This window comes from Zingiber officinale, chromosome 2B (genome assembly GCF_018446385.1).
Source record: "Zingiber officinale cultivar Zhangliang chromosome 2B, Zo_v1.1, whole genome shotgun sequence".
NCBI classification, from domain to species: domain Eukaryota; kingdom Viridiplantae; phylum Streptophyta; class Magnoliopsida; order Zingiberales; family Zingiberaceae; genus Zingiber; species Zingiber officinale.
Window position 1 is genome coordinate 123,985,290 of NC_055989.1, and position 23,262 is coordinate 124,008,551.

The 23,262-nt window shown below is 36.7% G+C and overlaps 1 protein-coding gene, 1 long non-coding RNA gene and 1 other non-coding gene across 5 annotated transcripts; 2 read left to right on the forward strand and 1 right to left on the reverse strand.

Annotated features, from left to right (window-relative positions):
• Window positions 1–307: 307 nt before the first annotated feature.
• On the reverse strand, window positions 308–413 carry LOC122049845. The gene has a single exon (XR_006131099.1). It is a non-coding gene; the product is annotated as a small nucleolar RNA R71 (small nucleolar RNA).
• Window positions 414–12,332: 11,919 nt separating this feature from the next.
• On the forward strand, window positions 12,333–13,850 carry LOC122049506 (adenylate isopentenyltransferase 5, chloroplastic-like). 2 transcript variants are annotated; one of them, XM_042610879.1, is made up of 2 exons: window positions 12,333–12,454; window positions 12,612–13,850. In XM_042610879.1, exon 2 carries the CDS (start codon window positions 12,619–12,621, stop codon window positions 13,705–13,707), a length of 1,089 nt encoding a protein of 362 aa, XP_042466813.1. In that variant the 5' UTR covers window positions 12,333–12,454; window positions 12,612–12,618; the 3' UTR covers window positions 13,708–13,850. The 2 variants fall into 2 exon arrangements, with proteins under 2 accessions (XP_042466813.1, XP_042466812.1); XM_042610878.1 differs by having other exon boundaries at window positions 12,359–12,454; window positions 12,603–13,850.
• Window positions 13,851–14,316: 466 nt separating this feature from the next.
• Window positions 14,317–22,078, forward strand: LOC122047006. Of its 2 annotated transcripts, none has more exons than XR_006130457.1 (4): window positions 14,317–14,725; window positions 14,813–14,949; window positions 15,050–15,143; window positions 21,802–22,078. It is a non-coding gene; the product is annotated as an uncharacterized LOC122047006 (long non-coding RNA). The 2 variants fall into 2 exon arrangements; XR_006130456.1 differs by having other exon boundaries at window positions 21,810–22,078.
• Window positions 22,079–23,262: the final 1,184 nt, after the last annotated feature.

A 23,262-nucleotide genomic window follows, 5' to 3' on the forward strand; every position in this document is an offset into this window, starting at 1 on the left:
CAGCCTCATATTGAAGCAGAAAATTTCCAACTAGACCCAGAGTTGATTTTCATGATACAAAGTCACAAATTTGGAGGAGAAGTATCAGAAAGTCCTTATCTACATCTTGAGATATTTCTAGAACTTAGTGATATGGTTAATTGTGAATGAGTGTCAGCAGACGCAGTTCGATTGATGGCATTTCCTTTTAGCATCAAGGATAAAGCAAGGACTTGGTTATATTCTCTCTGTCCTCAAAGCATCACAAGTTGGGAATAATTGGAGAAGCAATTTCTGAATAATTTTTTTCCTCCAAGTAGAACGATTTATATGAGGAATTACATCACAAATTTTGCTCAGGCATACGAAGAATCATTATTTGAAGCATGTAATAGATTCAAGAGTCTACAAAGACAGTGCCCTCATCATAGTTTGGAAAAATGGTTGACCCTACACATATTCTATAGGGAAATTTCTTCCTCAGATAAATGTTTGTTAGATTCATCAGCTGGAGGTTCTTTTATGGACAAGAGTGTAGATAAAGTATATATGTTAATTGATCAAGTGGCAATGAATCTACATGAATGGCCGAACAAAAGTTGGATGGAATCTCCCTTAAAAATTCAAGAAGTACAAGCCATATATACAAGAGAGCCTGTTAAACAAAATACAATTCAACCATCCAAGAGTTTTGAAATCTACAAGTCACAGAATGAGGAGTTCAAACATTTGGGGGCTAAGATTGATAGCATTGTTTCAAAATGGTTCAAACAAGATCTCCCTCCTACACAGACAGTGTCTAGTGAACAGTGTAATAATTTTAAGTTGAGAAGTGGTAAGAATCATGAAGAACTACTGAAGAAGGATTTGTTTAGAATTAAGGAGAAGAACAATAGAAGACCTCAAGAACTCAATTTTATTACTCTAGGAAGTTCCCAAAGGCCACAAGTACCTTTCCCTCAACGATTGATCACACCTACAGTTGGACCTCCTCCACGAGCTCAAAGAGAATATGGGAAAAAGGAAGTACCTTTCCCAAGACCTTCACTAAAGGTTCCTTTTCCACAAAGATTAGTGAGGGTCAATGAAAATGAAGACTTTGGCAAATTCTGTGACACTAATATGGTTGAATGTAGATTTCTGGAAAAGCAAGGTTCCTTTTCCACAAAGGTTTAGAACTTTCAGGTATCTCTCAGGAAAGTAAGGTTAGTATCTTTTGTGATCTTTTGGAAAATTTCATAGATGTACCAATAGTAGATTTTGTTGGATGTGATTCAATTTATGATACATATTCAATTCATCTTAATAAGGTTCTAGTTCTATCTAATATAGCATGCTTGGGAGAGGTATGTTTTTCTTTTGGGTGTACAGATTTTCATGAGGCCTATATTTGGAAGCTCAGACTGAACCGTGTTCGACCACCTGAAAGAACTTCAAAGAAGACGAAGATGGAGAGAGTTATACTTTACTCTATAGCTCCTTTGATGAAATCTCTCTCCATAATAAGAGCCCTTGGTAGGGGGATGTTGAAATATCTTAGCCTTCCAAGAGCGAGATTTCGTTGAATCTAATGAGGTGGTCGAGCTAATGACCTTAAACAAGCGCTTTTTAGGAGGCAACCCAAGTTCTTTCTTATTTTATTTATGTCTTTAGTTATTTCTTGTTTTCATTTCTTTCCTCATAATAAGCATGTATCCTCTACTTAATTTTTATTGTCAATTTTATTTTATAGGACTCAAAGATTAGGAGGAATGCAATTACATGATGGAGAAGTTAATAATATAGGCATTTGACATACATCATTTGGTAACTTCTCTTACTTTTAATCTCCTCCACATTATTTTTAGTTTTCATTGGGACAATGAAAAGTTTAAGTCTGGGGGGATGCATTAGATGCATTTGGTTTAGTTTAGTTTTTGCTTATTTCTTTTGCATAATAAATTTTTCCTAGTTGCATCATTCATCACATCATAATTGTTTGTTCCTTAATGTAAAATACTAACATGTTTCATCTAGATATTTATGTTGTGTGATTTGGTATGCTAGTATGCCTATTGATCTTTATTTTCCTATCCATAGTAGCATGAAGTGAGCATTGTTATTACTAGAAGAATTTGAATGTTGGCCTAGTTTTAGGATCTCTTCACATTATGCTTGACTTTGATCGTAGATATTTTTGAAAATAGTCATGATGCATAGAACTGGACTAGTACTCTTGCTTCTATGGTGACCTCTCAACTACATTTTGGTTACTAGATAAACTCAGATCATGTAAACTCATTTGGAAAAATTAATCCCAAAAAAAAAATAAAAAAATGAAAGTTTGTTCAAGTTTGATACTTTTCAAACAATAAAAAAAAGGAAAAAGAATAAGGGATAAAAAAATAGTTATCGTGAGTGGAAACTAACAATTCACCCCTTTGAGACCAAGTTAGGTTACTAGGGAAATGAATACTATGTTTCTCTTGATACTGAGTATCCTTTAAGACCTTGTGTAGACGATGCATAGCATTTTTGAGGGGAACGAACTTTGTGTGTGGCAGGTAAGTGCCTATCGCCAGAAGTATGAGGAACACAGTTAAATGGAAAATTGACTAGGCTTAGAGGTTGACACTTGAAAAAGTTAAGCCACGTATTACACTGAGCACGGAGAACTTCTACTTAGGCCACACTCAAATAATTTTTGTATCATGCTCATCAATGAAACTATATGATAGGTTTATATTGATTCATTAGGGATTATTATATGTCATCTACACACATAAATATATATTGCGGGTTTTGTTTGAGGACAAGCAAAGGTTCAAGTCTGGGGGTGCGATGTACGTAAATATTATGATCGTTTATGCATGTTTTAACGCATATTGACTTGCTTGATACGTATATATTCTTTACATGATCGTCTCTTTTATCATAAACTCATCATGAATACTCTTTTGTTCGGATATCTGCTCTTTGTTTGGTTTTATACTGACAGGGACAACTTTCAAAGCAAAAATAGTGATTATCGACGCACCGGAACGAGACAGAGAACATGGTCGTGCAACCTCACACAGTCGTGTGGCCAAACAGCAGAAGAGAAGTGCATGGCCATGCAACTCTTGTACGGTCGTGCGACCAACCAGAGATAGATCTTTGCATGGCCGTGCAATCCTGCACGGCCATGCCACCCACGACCGCAGCCAAGAAGTGAACGGTCGTGCAATTCCTGCACGGTCGTGTCCCAGGAGTCGAGCCCCAGATCCACACGGTCGTTCCAATTGGCACGACCATGTAGTGCGGCCAGAACAGAAGGAAGACACGGTCGTGCGGATCTCGCATGACCGTGCCACTCAACCCGAAGGGAGGATGCACTTGGTCGTGTGGATCTCGCACGGCCGTGGCACGGCCCGTGCGACCCCCGTGCCCTAGCTTATAAAAGGGTTAAGAACCTTATTCTTAGGATCATCTTTGGTTCGGGACTTCATTCCTCTCCTTGGGAAATGGTTCTCCCCTTCGGGGGAAACCCTAGAGCTTCATCCACCGCCATCCCTTTACGTTCCGTCCATCTACAGAGCAAGGAGGCATCCCCAAGACATCGGAAACCTCGGCAAGCATCTCTTCTTCCCCTTCTTCTCATATCAAGGGTTGTAAGTATGCTTTACTTTATGTTTTGGGGTTGTTCTTCCCTCACAATGGAGTAGAGGTCATTTTCTAGGATTAGGAAGTATTTGTAATGTGATGGAGATGTATAACTATGTAGATTCGCAATATTTCAATTCAATGACTTGTTAATACCTTGTTCATGATGAATTGTGTGTGTGACATATTTATATTTCTTTGCATGCTTTGTTGATTGATGTGGAGGTTTGTTAATCACGCAAAGAGGATGCCCTAGAGCGTATTGACAAAGGTGCCCTAGTGACAGGGGTAACCCTTTCTAGACGTCTAGGAATTTCCTTTAAAAGGAGAAACAGTCCCTTAGGAATTGCTGCTCTCGTAGAAAGAGTGCTCTAGATCATATACCCGAGGGGTCCTAGTGACAAGGTAACCCGTTCACAGACGTCTAAGACATTCTCTTGAAAGGAGAGGCAATTCCTCCATAAGGAAGTAGGAAATCATACCAAATCTCTACCTTTATCCTTATTATTATTTACTAGACATGTATTCTTGTGATCTACCGAGGCGCCCTCGTGACCGGGGTTAACCGATACTGGATTTCACAGGAATCATCTCTATTCGATACTTAAGGATATTGACCAATTCAACTTCCTGCAAGAGCATGGACATAGAGGGTAGAAACTAAGCAATCTATGTAATATCTCCTAGCATTATAATAAAATCGAAATCCTAGAATCCATCTCCCAAAGCTCATTCTCTCCAAGATCAATTCTCTCTCTCTCTCCTCTCTCTTCATCTCAATCTTCTCTTTCTCCCTTCAATCACTCTCATTAGTTTGCAAGCACCAAAGCCAACTTTCGACTGTCTAAATAACTTACTTTGTGACATCTCTAGTGCTTAATCAACAGACTCTGTGGTTCGACAATCTTATATATTACTGACGACGAATCCGTGCACTTGCGAAATCGTAACAGCTAGTCATGAAGATCAAAGCATATCAGAAGCCAACATTAATGAAGGGGAAGTGACTTCAGACAAATGTAGCGAAGAAGGGGGAGAATCAAACTTCTTATCTGATATAGTAAGTGGCATATGCCTCTTACCACATGATCAACTTTATTTTAGCATTAAATCAATGGCAAAATCAATGTATAAATTGAAAACTAAAAATGACAAATTAAAAATTGAAAACTTAGAAATAAAAAGAACCTTAGCTAAATCATGCTTAATAGAGGATCTAGATAAGTTAAAAATTAAAAATGCTAATTTGAAAGAACAAATAAAAAATTTAAAAAATTCTGCATGTTTAAATTTCGCCACTTCAAATTTGAGAAACTATAAAGGACTAAATTTGTATTTTAGATACCATAAGGGTCAAATTAGAAAGTTATCACCAAAATATGTTCCTAATGTTGGGATTCAATAAAAGTCCCACATTAGAAAGATTTGGGAAAGATCATGGGGTTAAAAGAATGTAGAATATCTCCATTAGAATGAAGTCTTTTGGGGAGAGCCCAAGAGTAAAGTCATGAGGGTTTAGGCCCAAAGTGGGCAATATTATGTCATTGTGGAGATATGTAAACATCTTTTGGGCACAACAATTGGTATCAGAGCCATGGCCCAGGCCAGATGCAATGTCGGGTGACCTTGAACAAAGTTGAGGGTAGGGCCGAAGTAGGTCAGGGTGACCGGATGCTGTAGGGAGGCCCAGAGTAGGTCAAGAGTAACCGGAACAGAATGCTCGCGGAAAGGGCTAGAGCGGGTCAGGGTGACCGGATGCTTACGAGGAAGGCCCGGAGCGGGTTAAGGTGACAGAATACTCGCGGGGATGACCTAAAGTAAATTAGGGTGACCGAATGCTCACGAGGAAGGTCTGGAGCAGGTCAGGGTGACTGGATGCTCACGGGGAGGCCTAGAGCGGGTTAGGGTAACCGGATGCTCACGGAGAGGCCCGAAGTAGGTCCAGAGTGACTGGATGCTCACGGGGAGGCCTAGACCATGAGAGTAATGATGGTCCTTTGTTTGAGAGGAGGGTTGTTGGGATTCATTCAAAGATCCATATTGGAAAGATTTGGGAAAGATCATGGGGTTAAAAGAATATAGAATATCTCCATTGGAATGAGGCCTTTTAGGAAGAGCCCAAGAGCAAAGTCATGAGAGCCTAGGCCTAAAGTGGACAATATCATGTCATTGTGGAGATATGTAAACATCCTTTGGATACAACACCTAAAAGATACTTGATCAATCTAGTAGGAAAAAATCTATATTGGGTTCCCAAATCCTACTTAGAATAAATTCAATTTTTAAGGGTTACAACTTGCAGAAAGAAAAGTAAATGTTTAATTTCTTTAAAAAGCTTTGTCTAGAAGTAGTTGTTGTTCCAATATCCAAGAAGGCTTAGTACCTCGCTATAGCTTGGAAGTCAATTATTAAAATGAATGTTTAATTGACTAACTGTTAAATAGTTAGCTGTTATATTTTTTTTTAATTTACCCAATCTAAAAATATTTGTTATTTACTCAAAATGGGTAGTTTAAGTTTTTTTAAGTTAACTCGTTTGTGCAAAAAATTATATCTTGGAAATTAAAAATAGCTCACAAAGTTATTTTTACAAAATTTATTTTACTGTTATTGATTTTTCTGTGAATTTTCTATTAAAAACTAACTATTAAAATCTCAAAAACTCAATTTTTGAAATTTTAATTTTTTCTCTGCAAAGATACTTGCTCTATTACACTCTCAGAAAATTTTGAACTTTAAAAATATTCTTAAGCCATTTTTTTAAAAATAATTTACTGCTTAAAATTTATTTTTAAAAAAAATATTCTTTAATCACAAAAATCAAAATTTTGAGTATAAATTCCAAAATTTTCTTAAGTGTTAGTCACTGGTTTTAAATTTTAAGTCAAAATTCCTTGAACTTTAAATTCAACTTATTTTAGTAAAACCTCTATTTTAATGTAATCAAAGGGGGAGAGTTAAAAGTTAAGTTAAGGGGTACGTATATTTTATTGCATATCTAGTATTTCAAAACTTACAATTTCATTTACTTCATTTAAATTTATATCTTGTATTATCCTAAGTTCATTTGGGTTCATCCACATCAAAAAGGGGGAGATTGTAAGTACCCCGTGATGGTTTTGATGTGATCAACCAGGTCAAGTTAGGTCATGTTGTTATTTTCATGTCTTGTGTCTAAGTGTGTAGGAACTTAGTAGCACAGAAAGTCGAGCGAAAGGCGCAGCTAGCGAAAAGGACGGCACAGGAGAGAGCCGACAGACTTGGTGCGTCCGAGAGACGAGGCGCTATAGAAGAGTACGCTGGTGGACGAGAAAGAGGTGTGCAACATTTCCGAGGGACGAGAAGCCAGAGCAGAAGACTGCTCGAAGGCCAGAAAATGGATTTGGGTGAGCCCTATTCTGGATGGCCGAAATCATCTAAGCGAGCGGAACCGGAGCGGAAGTCCTAGATCGAAAAAGTTAATTGGTGTTGACTTTCTTGGTCCAAGCACCCAGACTTGGTCCGGCCATCTGGACCACCAGGGGCAGCCAAGGTGCCCTCGGTACGCACCCTGGCTGCGCCCTAGGTCAACCCTATCCAGGCGCCCGAAATAGCTTCGGGTGCTCGGTCCAGAAATTTTATCAAAATGACATATGTTGCGAACCATTGCGACGCGAATAAAATTCTATACGCGTCTAGGCGCCTAGAACCCTTCCAGGAGCCCCGATCAAGGCTATAAATACAGCCCTGATTCCAGAAACTATACATAACACTTCTAATCATTTATCTTTCTGTTTAGCTTTTTAATTGTGTGCTTCAACTGCTGTAAGAGGCTTCTCTACTTGAAGGAAACTTTCTAGTGAGCTTTACTTGCCTTAGATTAACAACCACCTAGGTTGTAACCAAGTAAACAATCTGCCTTTTTCTCTCTTTAATTAAGTTTATTTTTATGCAAGTGTTTCTTAATTTAGCTTGAAAAGATGAGAAAGGTTTTATTTTTTATTTCAGGCTATTCACCCCTAAGGGACCAACATAGTCTCCTAACTAAACCTAATGGGTTCAAATCTACAATAATGGTGGATCGATATCAGTGTCACTAGACATATATGTTACAACAAGGAATTACTCCACAACTTTGAAGAAGTCAAAGATGGGGATAAGTTATTCATGGGGAACTTAGCTACCTCGGACATCATGGGCTAAGGAAAAGTTGTACTAAAGATGACCTCGGGCAAGGAACTCACTTTGAACAATGTGTTATGTTTCGGAGGTTTGGAAGAATCTAGTGTTCGGATCAATGTTAAATAAGCCTAACTTCCGTATTATTTTTAGTCGGATAGAATTATTCTATCTAAAAATGGAGTGTTTTTAGGAAAAGATTATGTAATCGATGAGTTATTCAAACTCAGTGTAATGGTTATTAGGTCTAAGATTAATAAAATTAAAAATTCTTATATTTATATGCCTGAGTCTTCGTGTTTGTAACATGATAGACTAAGACATTTGACTAAGATATAATACGTAGATTGATTAACATGCAAAGCATACCTACATTCCACTTAATCTGAAACATAAATGTGAGATTTATGTTGAAGCAAAAATGATAAGATCATCCTTTCAATATGTTGAAAGCGGCAATGAACCACTCAACATAATTCACACCTATGTATGCGACCTAAAAGGTACATCGATACATGGTGGAAATAAGTAGTTCATCACTTTTGTAGATGATAACACAAAATATTATTATGTGTATCTTCTCAAAAATAAGGATGAAGTTATAGAAAAATTTATTCTCTATAAGAATGAGGTTGAAAACGAACTTAATTAATAAAAAAAATAAGGTGATTTGAAGTGACTGAGGTGGTGATTATGTATCACCATTCGCTAAGTTGTGTGTTAAATATGAGATTAGACACAAAATAATAGCTACTTATCCTACTCAATAAAATGGTGTTGTTGAGCAAAAGAATCATACTCTAAAGAAGATGATGAATGCTTCTCTATTAAGCTCTGGACTATCAGAGTTCATATAGGGGAAGTTGTTCTAATAGCTAATTTTCTTTTAAATAAGATGCCCTAAAAGAAAATATATAAGAGTCTTTATAAGTTGTGGAATGGAAGATAATCATCCTAGAAATGTTTACAAATATGAGGTGTCTTACCAAAGTTTTGGTGTCTGATTTGAAAATGATTATGATAGGACCAAAACTATTAATTGCATATTTATTAGATATGCACATAATAACAATACATATCAATTTTTTATATATGAGTCACAAATACTGGATATCCATAAGAACTCGATAATAAAATTGAGAAATGTCTCGTTCTTCTAATATGTGTTTCTGTATAAGATCTAAGAGGAAGTAAATTTCTCAAAATGCGCATATTAAACACAAGAGGAAGAAGAAGATGATGAACTAGTTAAAGTTAACTCAAATAAAGTAAAAGACATTGGGGGGGATCCCTACGGGTAGGATTTTATTACTTTCATGTTGAAAATTGAGCCCCAAAGTTACTCAAAAGTAATGAGCTCTTCTGATGGACTTCACTGAAAGAGACAGTTGCATATAAGATAGACTTTTTTTTGAAAAATCACACTTGGAAACTTGTGGACTTTCCTCTAGAAAGCAAACCAATATATTGCAAGTGAATCTTCCAGAAGAAATTAAAATAAGATGACATAATTGATAAGTACAAGGCTAGATTGATAATTAAAGATTACCGACAATGAAAATGACTTGATTACTTTGAAACACATTCTCTGGTATCAAAAATAACATCCATTAGAGTATTATTATCTATCATTGTCTATGAAATTTAGAAATAAATCAAATGGATATAATGACAGTCTTTCTAAATGAGGATTTAGAAGAGGAAATTATATGAAGCAACTTGAAGGGTTTTTTGTGTCGAGCTAGCAAAATAAGATTTGTAGATTGGTGAAGTCATTACAACTTGAAATAAGCATCAAAGGAGTGACATAAAAAATTTAATAATACATGAAGGAATGTGGATTCAAAATCAATGAATGTGATAAATATATGTACATGAAAATAATAGAGAGTGACTATGTCATCTTGTATCTATATATAGATGACATATTTATTATTGAGAGTAATGGTAAGATAATCAAATCCACTAAAGATATATTGAACTCAAGATTTGACATAATAGGCATGGGTCTAGCTAATGTGATTCTAGGAATTAAAATTCTTAGAACAATAAAAGGACTTGTTCTTAGTCAATTTTATTGCATAGACAAGATTCTTGAGAAATTCACTAAGGGTGATACTACATTGGCACAAATGTCGATAGATATGGGTCAACATTTATTAAAGCATCAAGGAGAAAGTATCTCTTAGATTGAGTATTTTTGAGTGATTAAAAGTTTGATGTACTTAATGGGTTGTACATAACCAGACTTAACCTATGTAGTAAGTATACTAAATAAATATACGAATAATCCTGGTGTTGAGAACTAGAAAGGAATAACAAGAGTACTTAAATACTTAAGGCATACTCATGAATATGGACTGTATTATATAAGATATCCTACTGTAATTGAACGATAGAACGATGCGAATTTGATATCCAACATGAAAGACTCGAAATCTACAAGTGAATATCTATTCACTTCAAAATGTTCAATTATTTCATGAAAATATTTTAAGAAAATCGTAAAAACTAGATTCATGATGAAATCTAAATTTGTAGCTTTTGACAAATTTGGTGAAAATGATGAATGACTACGACAATTCTTAGAAGATGCTCCTAGATACATGAAATCTGTGCCAGTAATTTACATGTATTGCAATAGTCAATCAATAATTAACTATGCATGGACTCATCTGGATACCAGTAAGTCTAAACATATAAGTCATAGACACAATATCATTAGACAACTACTTTCAATGGGGGTTATCATCGTTGACTATGTGAAGTTAAAGGATAACTTAGTGGATCCACTAACCAAAAGGTTAAATCAAGAGTTAATTACTAGTTTATCATGAGAAATGAGCTTGTTGCCAATGGAAAATATTGGTGCAAAAAGAAATCCAACCTATACAGACTGGAGATCCCAAGAATTACGTTCAAAGGGACAATCTAACTCTACCGACTAAGTGGGGGGAATTACCCAATGAAAATATGGAGGTTAAGTACATAACTTTTAATGTTCTAGTAGAGTAATATGAAATACTCTTAAGCGATCACCTATATAAGAAAAAACTATGATCATTTCGAAAAGAATTAGAGACATAATTCTTAGAATTTCTTATAAAATCATGCGTGTTTATAGACAAGAACGAACACACTCATAAGAACTGAGTTGTATCAAGAAAAGTCTTAGGTGAGATATGTCCATGCTTACATAGAAGACAAAACGATTCAAACACTTTGTGTCTAATGTTAGCTAGTAAGAAAATAAATCTTCACAAGGGAATGTTCAATGGATAGAATCTATTTGTTTTATACTTGAGTGGACTCAACTGTTAAATATTATCACATACCTTATTTCCATTCATGTGGGAGATTGTTAGAAATATGTGAATAGAAAAGAGGTGAAAAAGGAAAGATGCTCCGTTTTGAATGAGACTTTAGTCCCATATTGAGAGTTTCAAGGTATATTGGTTAGTTTATATTGACTCATAAGTATTAATGTTGTAAACAAATACATGGCGAGATGTTCTCTCTCACGTGTGAGCCCGCAAGAGGTGCAAATTCAGGGTCCGGATTGCACTTGACTAAGTTGATTCGTGTACGAGAACGTCGAATGTAGAATCGGTCAAGACAAATTTACCTGACATTTTCATCTTAACGTGATTATTCGGAAAAAGCAAAGAAACCAATGAACATTCTCTATCTCTATCATAATCTCGAAGCATGCCGGAGGGAGCGAATCTGTTTTTAGGAAATTGTGTCAAACGCAAGTTTTGACATCTTCCTTTCATAGCACTTGGCTCTCTCGGAGTGTCAACACTCAGTTGTCTCACTGTCTCGCACTCTGCTGTCTTGGTACTTAGTTGTCTTGGTGTTTCGGCACTCTACTGACTCGACTATCTCAACGTCTCGACACTATGCTGACTCGTATATCTCGACATCTCAACACTCGGCTAACTCGACTATCTTAGTGATTCTGTTGATTCGACTATCTTGGCATCTCCACTCGACTGTCTCAGCACTCAGCTAACTCGGTTGTCTCGACGTCTCAACCTCAAACATCTCGGCCAAGTCTTTGAGGCAACTCTTTCTTCCTACTTAGCATTATGAGATTATCAACTCGCTCAACAAATCTAAAAGAATTTTTTAAGTATATTTTAATTCAACAACTATTTCCGTAATCTACGACTAACAATCTTCATTATGGAAGATTGTCCAACAAATAACAATACAGAATAACAATCACAAATTGATTTCTATTGACGAAGATTTACTTAGTTCCACGTACAATCATAATCATAATCATAATCATAATTATTATTTCTATAATCACTGAGATTATTTATCATATTTGCATTCTGTTTAAATAAGCATGTGATTCTACAATAGAAAATCAATATAAAAAAGTAATTATGTTCTGGTAATTATTATGTTTATCTTGCATTGTTTTATTGTTTCTTTGTTTGCTCGATTTCTTTTTGGGTGTTATTGCATGCCACCCCTACTCTACTCGCATGCCCGAGATTCCTATAAAAATTAAAGTGACAGACATTTTCGTCCATTTAACAACTCCTCCATCCTCACGACCCCAAACCACAAGTCCACTATAAAAAGGCAGCCGCATTGCATTCTCTCATTTGTACCTGATCGATAGAGTCAACTCAACTCCTCTCTCTCTCTCTCTCTGATATATACTTTCTCCCGATCACAGGTAACAATCCTTATCGCCGCGTGCTGGCTCTTGTTGATACATTAACAGCTTAATTAGTGCTTATATACGTGCAAAGAAGATCATGCAGCTCTTTCATTGATTATATATATATAATAATCCAAATATATTAAGTATTGATTGTAATTAGCATGCACAGTATCGTTATGCCTAGTCCGGTCAGCCAATTGGTGGCCATGGGATCGTTCAAGGCCAAGAACAAGGTGGTGCTGGTAATGGGCGCCACCGGCACTGGCAAGTCCCGCCTCGCCATCGACCTCGCCATCTATTTCGGCGGCGAGATCGTGAACTCCGACAAAATGCAAGTCTACGATGCCCTGGACGTGGTCACCAACAAGGTCACGCCTGAGGAAGCGGCCGGGGTCCCTCACCACCTCCTCGGCTGCTTGGCGCCCGATGAGGACTTCACAGCGGCGGAATTCCGGCGCACGGCGACGCGGGCGGTGGCGTCGGTGGCCCGGCGCGGCCGGCTGCCGATTGTGGCGGGCGGGTCGAACTCGTACATCGAGGAGTTGGTGGACGGGGGCGGGGGGGTGTTCCGGCGCCGGAACGCTTGCTGCCTCCTGTGGGTGGACGTGCAGATGCCGGTGCTGCACCGGTTCGTGGCGGACCGGGTGGACCGGATGGTGGAACGGGGGATGGTGGAGGAGGTTCGGCGGCTGTGGGACCCCCAGATAGCGGCCGCGGACTACACGCGCGGGGTGCGGCGCGCCATCGGGGTGCCCGAGCTGGACAGGTACCTCCGGGCCGAAGCGTCGGGCGCGGACCAGGTGGAGAAGGCGCGGCTTCTGGAGGCGGCCGTCGACGAGATCAAGGCCAACAACTGCAAGCTGACGTGCTGCCAGCTGGAGAAGATCCGCCGCCTCGCCTCCCTGTCGGGCTGGAACCTAGTCAGGGTGGACGCCACCGAGGTGTTCCGGAAGAAGGGGGCGGAGGCCGATTCCGCGTGGGCGGCGCAGGTGGTGAGTCCCAGCATCCAGATCGTCTCGAAATTCTTGGAGGCGGAGGCCGACGCCGCGTGGTCGTCGCAGGTGGTGAGTCCCAGGATCGAGATCGTCTCCAAATTCTTGGAGGCGGATGCGGAGGCGGTACAAGACGAGTCCGCTTCGGATCTGGCGGCGCCGGAGGAGGTTGCTGCCTATATGGGTGAGACGGCGGTAGCGGCGATGATCAACGGTCGTGTTGACTTGGTCAAGGTGCCTTCGTCCGTAGTGCAGGTAGTGGGGGCCATATAATAAGATAGCAAATAAAATAAATAATAATTAAGGGAGACAAATAATGCATTAGTGGTGATTAATTATGGAGGAAGAGTTGGGTTCGAGAAGAAAAACTTATTGTTGTTATTGGCGGGACAATTATTATACATTAATTTATGAAATATGGAGCCATTAATTTATGAAAAATTATATTAGTTCGATATACGTTGAATTATATAACATTTATATCACAATAAAATAAATGACAAGATTGGCGCTTTCTCGATATATATATATATATATATATAAACTCAATCCTTGTAATTTTATTATGTGAATTTTATTGATATATTTTATGATTATTTACTTTATCAATTATTAATTATGAAATAATGTATAATAATTAATTGAATAATAAATTTGATATAGGAAATATCAGATTTTATAGATTAAAAGAAAAATATGAATTTCACTTTTAATTTTATCTGATATTTTACTGTATAATATATATTTGAGTCATATAATTAAATTGATATACCTAAGTATTCTAGTAATCAATTTAAACCGGTTCAAATATTTTATCCTATTAAACCGGTTTAGCTTTTTCCATCTATGACTATCCTATGCTAAACACTTGTATTTTTCGCCGAAAGCACTTACCTAGCATTCCACGCTGTTCAAAGCCTAGCCTGTTTTTGATCGTCTCTCCGCTGCCTCCTCCGTTTCATAACTCCGCGCTTAGGGTTTACGTGGCTGCTCCTCCTCCTCGCCTTTTTGATCTTCTCCGTCTTCACTTTCTTCTTCCGCAGCCTTCCAGTCTTGCATCATGCTCTTCCTGCCTTCTTCATCAATCCGGGAGAGAAGCCTTGGGCAGAGCGGGCAAGCACCTTTTCCGGCCATGGCATATCTAAACATGGGCGAGGCGCACCGCCGCATCACGGACTACCTTTTTCGGTTTTGTGATGTCGTCTCGTCCTAGAATGCCACTACCCTCTCCGCCATCTCCTCCAACTTCGCGTCCCTCCAGGCTCCTGCAAACGCCCTCGATGTCTTCTAGGTTCTTATGAAACTTCGACAGCTCTCTTCTTTTTTCTCTTAACTATTTTATCCTTTTTTTACCAACTCTGCTGCGATTCTTTCTCAGGATTCAAATCAGTTGGTGAACCAGGCGGAGAGGTACGCCTAGTTTGTAGAAATTCTCTCCCCCCTTCTCCGCTGTCTCCAAAGTTACCGACTTGGCCAATACTTCGACTCATATGTTGCCTTTGAGAAGGCTGCAAAGTACTAATCTATTTGTTCTTTCGTCTCTGGATTTTGTTGGCAATGTGAAAAATCCAGTCCTGTTGTTGTTCATTGAGAGCTGAATGTTGTGGTTTCTCAGTGCTTTCTTACAGGAATTTCGAAACTGGGAGACTGCGTGGGCTATGGAAGCTGTGTATATTTTGGCTCTTGAAATTCAGTTGCTTGCGGAGAAGGTATGTCGTTGTACCAGAAGAGGGATATGATATTTTTTTTTTTGTATGTTCTTCTGGAATTAATTCAAATGCGGACTTTACTTATCAAGAGCTGCGGCGTTGTGATTTTGTCAAAAAAAATTTGTCTTAAATTTGGTATTTAATACTATTCAAGTGTTTTTTTTAATGTGGTTGAGACCATCATCAGAGTACATGATATGGTTCACCTCTTTTTTTGACACAAGGAGTTAAGACATACTAGAAAACAAGTTTGGTATAAAATCAAATAGGCTTAGAGAAAGAAAGCCCATGTAGACTGAATACTATATAACCTCCAGTAAACACAACTTTTTTATTGTAGACATTGTTTTCACAACTTTTAAGATGAAATGCATGCATATTTGTTTGCTTTCTAACATGGGCCATGTGTTAAGTTTCATTAGTATTATTACGACAAATTTTGACTAATCATTGGCAACACAAAAATTCCTACATATTTTGAAGGTGAAATGCATGCATATTTATTTTCCGTTTTCACTACTCACACAATTATTGATGACCGATGACATATTTGAAGATGAAATGCATACTTCTGTTAATGCTTCAGTTTGCAACATTAAAAAATAAATAGTATTACTATCAATCTCAGTAGGATGAAGTCAGAAGTGAATGAAATGAATTCGTCTACTTTTATGTGGGTGCCTAGTTAAATCTATGGATACAAAAAAATTTCTTGAAGTTGGTCAAACTTGTCCTTTGTGAATATACTTTTAGGTTATATTTAGAGATTTGTGGATACAAAAGTTTTTAGGTTATATTTGATAGATATTTATGATATATTTGTTCAATTTTTGTGGTGAAAAATATTGTGTTGTTGTAAAATATTATGATATACACTTTTGTTAATTAAAATTGTATTGTAGTAAAATATGGTCAATTACTTCGATACTTATGAATAAATGATAAAGTAATACAACACAAAAGACTTTGATAAATTTAAATAGTAGCGTAGTCAAAGAAATTATTTACTTCACCACTGATCAACTTTGTGAAGTCGTTCATATAAATTACTTCACTAAATTGAAATTTTTGTTGTAGAAACATATATTCTATTACGTCTACACTACGATGAAGTAATACAACACAAAATACTTATACCAAGCCAAATTATGCAAAGTAAAATTAAATATTTATTGTACCCGAATAAAAAATTTGTAAAGTCGTATACATGTTTTACTTCGGCATTCAATGTAATCTATGAAGTAATATATTATTAACTATTTTGGTACTTTTACGGATCCTAATGAAGTAATGGAACCTTTTTACTTTGAAAACGATCCGATTTTGAATCGGTTTTGGACCAGTGATAGACTTCGGTAATTGTGTGGCAAAGTAATAAATTGACTATTTTACTTCACGTGCGTCTACTTAGGTAATTATCTACCTAGTACTTCAGATAATATCCGAAGTTTATTGCCCATTTCACAAAGTGCTCCCTCATGCCACCCTTGACTGTCTTCGCTTATCAACTCCCTCGGTGCCGACTCACCTCGACTTTTCTACCTGTGGCTGTTAATGTGCTTGTATGTGCCCATATTCTACTATTTATCTTTTAACTCTCTGCTCCTGCTCGTCTTAGAGTTTATGGTTTAGCACGTTGTATATTAGCAGCTACAACGTGGTTACGTCATAATGTCCTGGTATAAAAATGTTATAGTAGCTATCAAATCGTAGCTTCTATAATGTTGTATCTATTATAATCCGTTGTAATAACTACGATTTTATTGTTGCTAAAATATTTTTGTTCTGGTCAGCACATTGTAGCAGCTACCAAATTCTAGTTGCTATAACATTCTGGTCTAATAACCACGTTGTTTTGACCAAAGGATATTCACATATCTCCACAAAGACATGATATTGTCCATTTTGAGCCTAGACTCTCATGGCTTTGCTCTTAGACTTTACCCAAAAGACCTCATGCCAATGGAGATATCATATATACTTTTAAACTCATGATCTTTTTCATATCTTTCCAATGTATGACTTTGATTGAATCTCCAACATTCCTCCCCTCAAACGAAAGACCACTATTACTCTCATGGTCCGGACTTTCCCGCGAGCATCCGATCACCTTGACCAACTCCGGGTCTTCCGTAACTTGGTTCAAGGTCACTCCACATGATATCTGGTCTTGACCCTGACTCTGATACCATTTGTTGTGACCAAAAGAATTAAGATATCTTCATAATGGTATGATATTGTTCACTTTGGACTTAAGCCCTCATGACTTTGCTCTTGGACTCTACCCAAAATGCTTCATGTCAATAGAGATATCTTACATCCTTTTAAACCCATGATATTTTTCATATCTTTCTAATGTGAGACTTTGATTGAATTCCCAACACACGTTATAACAGTTATTAAACCATATCTGTTACAACATGGTGGGATCACAACAAGAATGTTGTAGCTGCTACAACATCATATTTTAAATTCTTTAAATTTAAATGCTTAAGCAATATGTTTAATTTATGAGAACTTGCACATTTTTGTAATTATTGTAACTTTAGTTGTAGAATAAATGAGATGTGACTTTAGTGGTACAATATATGAGATATGTTATTGTTGAGTTATCTTTTGTCATGTAATGCTTAAAGAAGATTGGTAATCCAGAGCAGAATATCTACTTCTGGTGTACAAGCTTGAATCTTTGTGTTGCAACAAGACCTAGTTCAGAACTTTAGATAATTGAAGAATCTGGTATTCCCTAGCAATGGAAGAAAATGGCGGCGAGGGGCAGCTATACATTCCCTAAGTTGTAGATAATCGAAAGCCAAAAGTTGGGATGGAATTCTCATCACTAGAGGATGCATTTTCGTTCTATAATCAATATGCACAAGAAGTTGGATTTAGCACAAGGATGAACAGTAGCAAGAAAAATAAAAGGACAAATGAAGTTGTCTGGAAAACGTTTGTATGCTTTAAAGAATGTCATACAGATGATCAATCAAAAAAGGAAAGAGTGCATGGTGAAATTAGAACTTGTTGTATGTCAAAGATTTTAATTGTCAAGGAACAGACTATACCTAATTGGGTTGTCACTAATTTCATGGAAAATCATAATCATCCACTTTCAAGTCCTTCAAAGGTGCATTTGCTACGCTCACATTGTAATGTTTCAGCAGCAAAGTAAGCATTGACTTAACAATTTTCAGAGGCCAATATGTCAACTTATCAACAAATGTGTGATTATTAGAGATAGAGTTTAGAGGGTATGAACGGAGAGGTTGCATAGAAAGAGATATTAGAAATTTTGAAAAAGAGTTAAGGGATGAACAAAAGGATAGCGATGTAGAAACACTAATCGAGTTATTTACATATGAGGAAGAGAAGAATTCAGCCTTTTTCTTTAATTATGAGATTGATTTGGATAACAGATTTAGTAGGTATTTTTGAGCGGATCATGTATTAAGGATGACATATTGTGTATTTGGTGATATAGTTTTTGATATGACATATAACACCAACAAATATGGGTTGATTTTTGTATCATTTGTAGTAGTTAATCATCATGACTAGACAATTATTTTTGATACAGTTTTATAAGTGATGAGAAAACTAAGTCTTTTGTTTGACTATTTAACAAGTTCATTGAAGTCATGCCTAAAGGTGCACCAAACATGATTATCACTTATCAGGATTTTGCTATGATGAAAGTCATTGCCCAAGTTAGTGCATCGATATTATTTGTGACACATACTTAACAAATTCCCAGATAAATTGAACTCTTTGATATTATTTGTGACACATACTTAACAAATTCCCAGATAAATTGAACTCTTTGATTTTTCATGACTACTATCAAAGCATAAAGAATGTTACTGGAAAATCTACAACATCAGATGAATTTAAGAATTCATGGGAAAAGGTTATCAAGTGCGCTAACTTAGAGAAAAATGATTAGTTATCATTGATGTATGAATTACGACACAAGTGGGTGCTAGCATATTTTAGCTATGTATTTTGTGCTGGAATTTCAAGTAGTAAGAGATCTGAAGGCTCACATTCATTTTTCAAGAGATATATCTCATAAATAAGAACTCATTGATGGATTTTATCATCCATTTTAGGACACTGAGACACCAAAGGCATAATGAGTTAGTTAATGCCTATATCAATATGAATAAACATCACAAGATTAAGACAAATTGGATAATAGAAACTCAAATGATTAAAGTGTACACGAAAAATAAATGGATGAGTTTCAAAGTCAAATAAGTGAGAGTCATGGTTATTATATGTAACAAACATCTATAGGAGTTGAGTTAATGGTTTACCATGTGGTGAAATTTCAAAGTTGTTCGTCCTCCAAACCAAGGGTCCTCATACATGTCAAACAAAGGGACTACATATCCTATAGTTATAGGAAATTTGAGTTCGATGACATTCCATGCAGATATGTTAATTTTTTTTTTTATATCAACCAAGTGTTTCACTTGCTTGATATGTATATATTCAAACGATGGACACGAGATGTAAAAGGTGAAGCAACTATGCTTTGGGGGAGCAAAATTTCATCAATGATCTAGATCCAGAAAGGTTTTTAATATTAAGACACTCGAGGTTATCATATAAAACTTCATTATTAATTGATGGACACGAGATGTAAAAGGTGAAGCAACTATGCTTTGGGGGAGCAAAATTTCATCAATGATCTAGATCCAGAAAGGTTTTTAATATTAAGACACTCGAGGTTATCATATAAAACTTCATTATTAATTGATGCCTCATCTTTGATTGATGAGGGGACAAACTTCTTGGATGAACAATTCGATTATATCTACAACAAAATTAAAGAGATGGACATTAGTAGAATACTCAGTGATGGAAGTCAAAGGAAGAAAACCTATGGATGACACCCCTGGTATTATTGATCCTTCTTTAGTGAGAACAAAGGGATGTGGGAAGAGATTAAAATCATCAAAGGAGAATTCAATCTCAAAGTCTAAGCTATGTTATAGATGCAGGCATTGAGGTGTATCACATGACAAGCGTAATTGTCTAATTTTGCAGTAAGGGGTATGTGTCGATTAATTTTATATTTGTATGATAATTGTATTTGCAAATCAAGTAATTTTAAGAAATTTTCTAAATGTGAAGATGTGTTGATTGCCAGATCAAGTATAGATAATCATCATAACAGCGATAATGATACATATAAAGAAGGGTTGGTACTATTAAAGTTTCATTTTATTTAATAATAATGGTTTATTAATTTAGAAATATTAGTTAATAATTGTCTTTATTGTTTTAGGTACTAACAACATGCTCTAGTTCTACATCTTTTGAAGATACATAATGCTTTTAATATTGTGTACTAGCTGGTCAAATTCAAACAGTTATTTGTTTCACTTAACTATAACCTATTATAATTAATGGTTGTGTTCCATTAACTATAATATGTTGGAATTAGTTCCTAATGTATATTATCTAAGTTACAATTAGTGTCATTTATTTCGTTGTTTGATCTTGATGGTTCTTTCGAATATTTGTTTTGTACTTTCGTATTTGTGGTTATGGGTTACTACTTAAATATTTTCAGTTTGTACAAGGCTACGAAGCACATTGTAGCAACTATAGTTCCATAGCTGTTACAATACAAATTTGATGTTGTAGCAGTTACGAAACGATAGTTGCTACAACATATTTGTACAAGCTGCGAACCACGTTGTAGTAATTACAGTTCCGTAGTTGCTACAACGTCAAATTTGTGTTGTTGCAACTACGAACCATAACTGCTATAACGTATTTGTAGAAACTGCGAACCACATTGTAGCATCCACTTCATACCACTTTCCTATACTTAAATCTATAAGAGGATGCCCATCTTGTTTATAAATTCTGATAAAATATGTGAATGTTATTTTAGTCCACAGAATTTTTGTGGTCATGGGAGAAAAATAAATTATATTCTACCATTTGAAATTACATGAACCTATTTTGCAAAAGGCGAAACACTCACCTTCAACACCCCCGCTAACTGGTTTCACGACTAACACAGAGAAAGTAAATAAGAGAACTGTAGATAGCAATTGCATGAGAGGGTATTTTTAATCGTCAGTATTTTGCTGAGGATCAACCCCGACTCTATTGTGCAAAGAAATTACAGGAACATAGAGACATCTATGGGTGGTTCGATAGGATAGAAAGATTTGTTAGAAAATTATCTAAACTCATCATGCAAAAAGATTTAATTGCCGACTCAATGATTATTTCCTTACCATGAGTTTCATACTGTCACTATATTGAAGATTCTTTATTAATTTTTCTTTTAAAGAAATTATGTTCTTGTGGTTCTATTTTAGATGAGTTGAAAGAAGAAAAAAAAAAACCCTATTGTTATTCTTTGGATTGAATTGTTACCTTATATATAAGACAAACATAATACCCTATAACTAAATAACTAAGGTGGTAATAAACCTATACTAATAATTATAACTCTACTAACCCTTAATAAGATGGAAATGAGGCATACAACCAAATTCCTAATCAATTCTATCGGCATTGATCTTCCAACTTGCATCATACTTTTTTACTTGTTGTCTGTTGTCAGATGCACTATGAATGTTCTATATACAATGTCACTATTTCAGCTAGATGTTTTCTCAAACTTGTTCAGTATTTCAGGGCTTAGCCGAATGCATGTGAACCATCCTGCTTACCAAGATATCAGCCCAACAAAGAAATCGATGCAAAGAGTGATGCAAAACTAATCATATTTGTTAATTTCAAAATCGAGTTTGACTCTGCTACTCCTTTGTATTCCTTACATGACTAGTTTTGCTTAAGTTCTAAAAGTTCTATTTGGTACAGGGATGTCTCTTTCTCCTTTTCACTTCAACCACTGAAATGTATTTTCCTTTCACTGATTGGATTAATGAAAATCCTTATCTCAATAAGGAACCGCATTGAGATGTGGTCTCCAATTTAGCAACAGAAGACTTTGATTTAAGGTCTCCGTGGTCTATTTAATGAGCATATCCATGCGAATTATTTCATTGTGACCTAATCCTGAAAGTTCTCTGTGTGCTATGCAATGTAACTCAATTTTAAAACATCTATTATCAATCCAAGTTATTTTATCAATGTTCCCAGAGTTCCTCACTAAAAAAAAAAGCTATTACCGATAGAATTAGTGACAGACACTTAAATTCTATCTTTATATAGCGATAGTCCAATTAATTACTGTCGCTGATAGCAATAGGTCTAAAATATGAAATTTAATCCGTCGTTAATAGTGATGGATATTTAAATATTTCGTCATTCATATAGATAAATTTAAATATCGATCACTCTGTGTTATATGCATATATTTTTTGCCTTTAAATTTGATAATTTATTTAATCCATCGCTAATAGCGATAGGTAATAATTAACCGTCGCTATTAGAGACGGATAATAATTTTTTGTCACTTAGTGTTATCTGCATATGTTTCTGCCTTTCAAACCTGATAATTTAATTTGTCGCTAATAACGACGGATATTTAAATTATTTGTCACTAATAGCGACGGATTAAATTTCCATCGCAATATTTGGGATATTAGGGTGCAGCCGCTGTCGATCTTCCTTGCGCGCTCGTTTTCTCTTCACATCATTTCTCCTGCTCCTCCGGCGATTTCCTCCTCCAGCTTCTTTTCCCCCAACTTAAGGTGCATTCCCCTCCTCCGACTTCTCTTCCTTACTCTCGCCAAGCACTTTCTGGCTGCGACCGACGGCCTCTGCCTGGCCGCGACTTGTGGTGCTTAGCGGCTTCTGCCTGGCTGCGCTTGGCGACTTCTGCCTGGTTGCGCTTGGCGACCTCTGGCAGGGCGCGCTTGGCAGCCTCTGGCAAACCACGGTCGCGGCCAACAGCCTCTGACAGGTCACGGCTACGGCCAGCAGCCTCTAGTAGGCCACGACCGCGGCTAGTAGCCTTTGGCAGGCCGCGACCGCGACTAGCAGCCTCTGGCAAGCCGCGGCCGAGGCCGGCAGCCTCTGGCAGGACACGACCGTGGCCAGCTACCTTTGGCAGAGTTGCTTCTGGGTCGGCAGATTTCCTCATTTTCTCTTCACATCATTTCTCCTGCTCCTTCGACTTAAG

What these genes read in the sequence shown, in the direction of transcription:
- LOC122049506 (XM_042610878.1), top strand. Translation starts at nt 12,604, where the DNA reads ATGCACAGTATCGTTATGCCTAGTCCGGTCAGCCAATTGGTGGCCATG.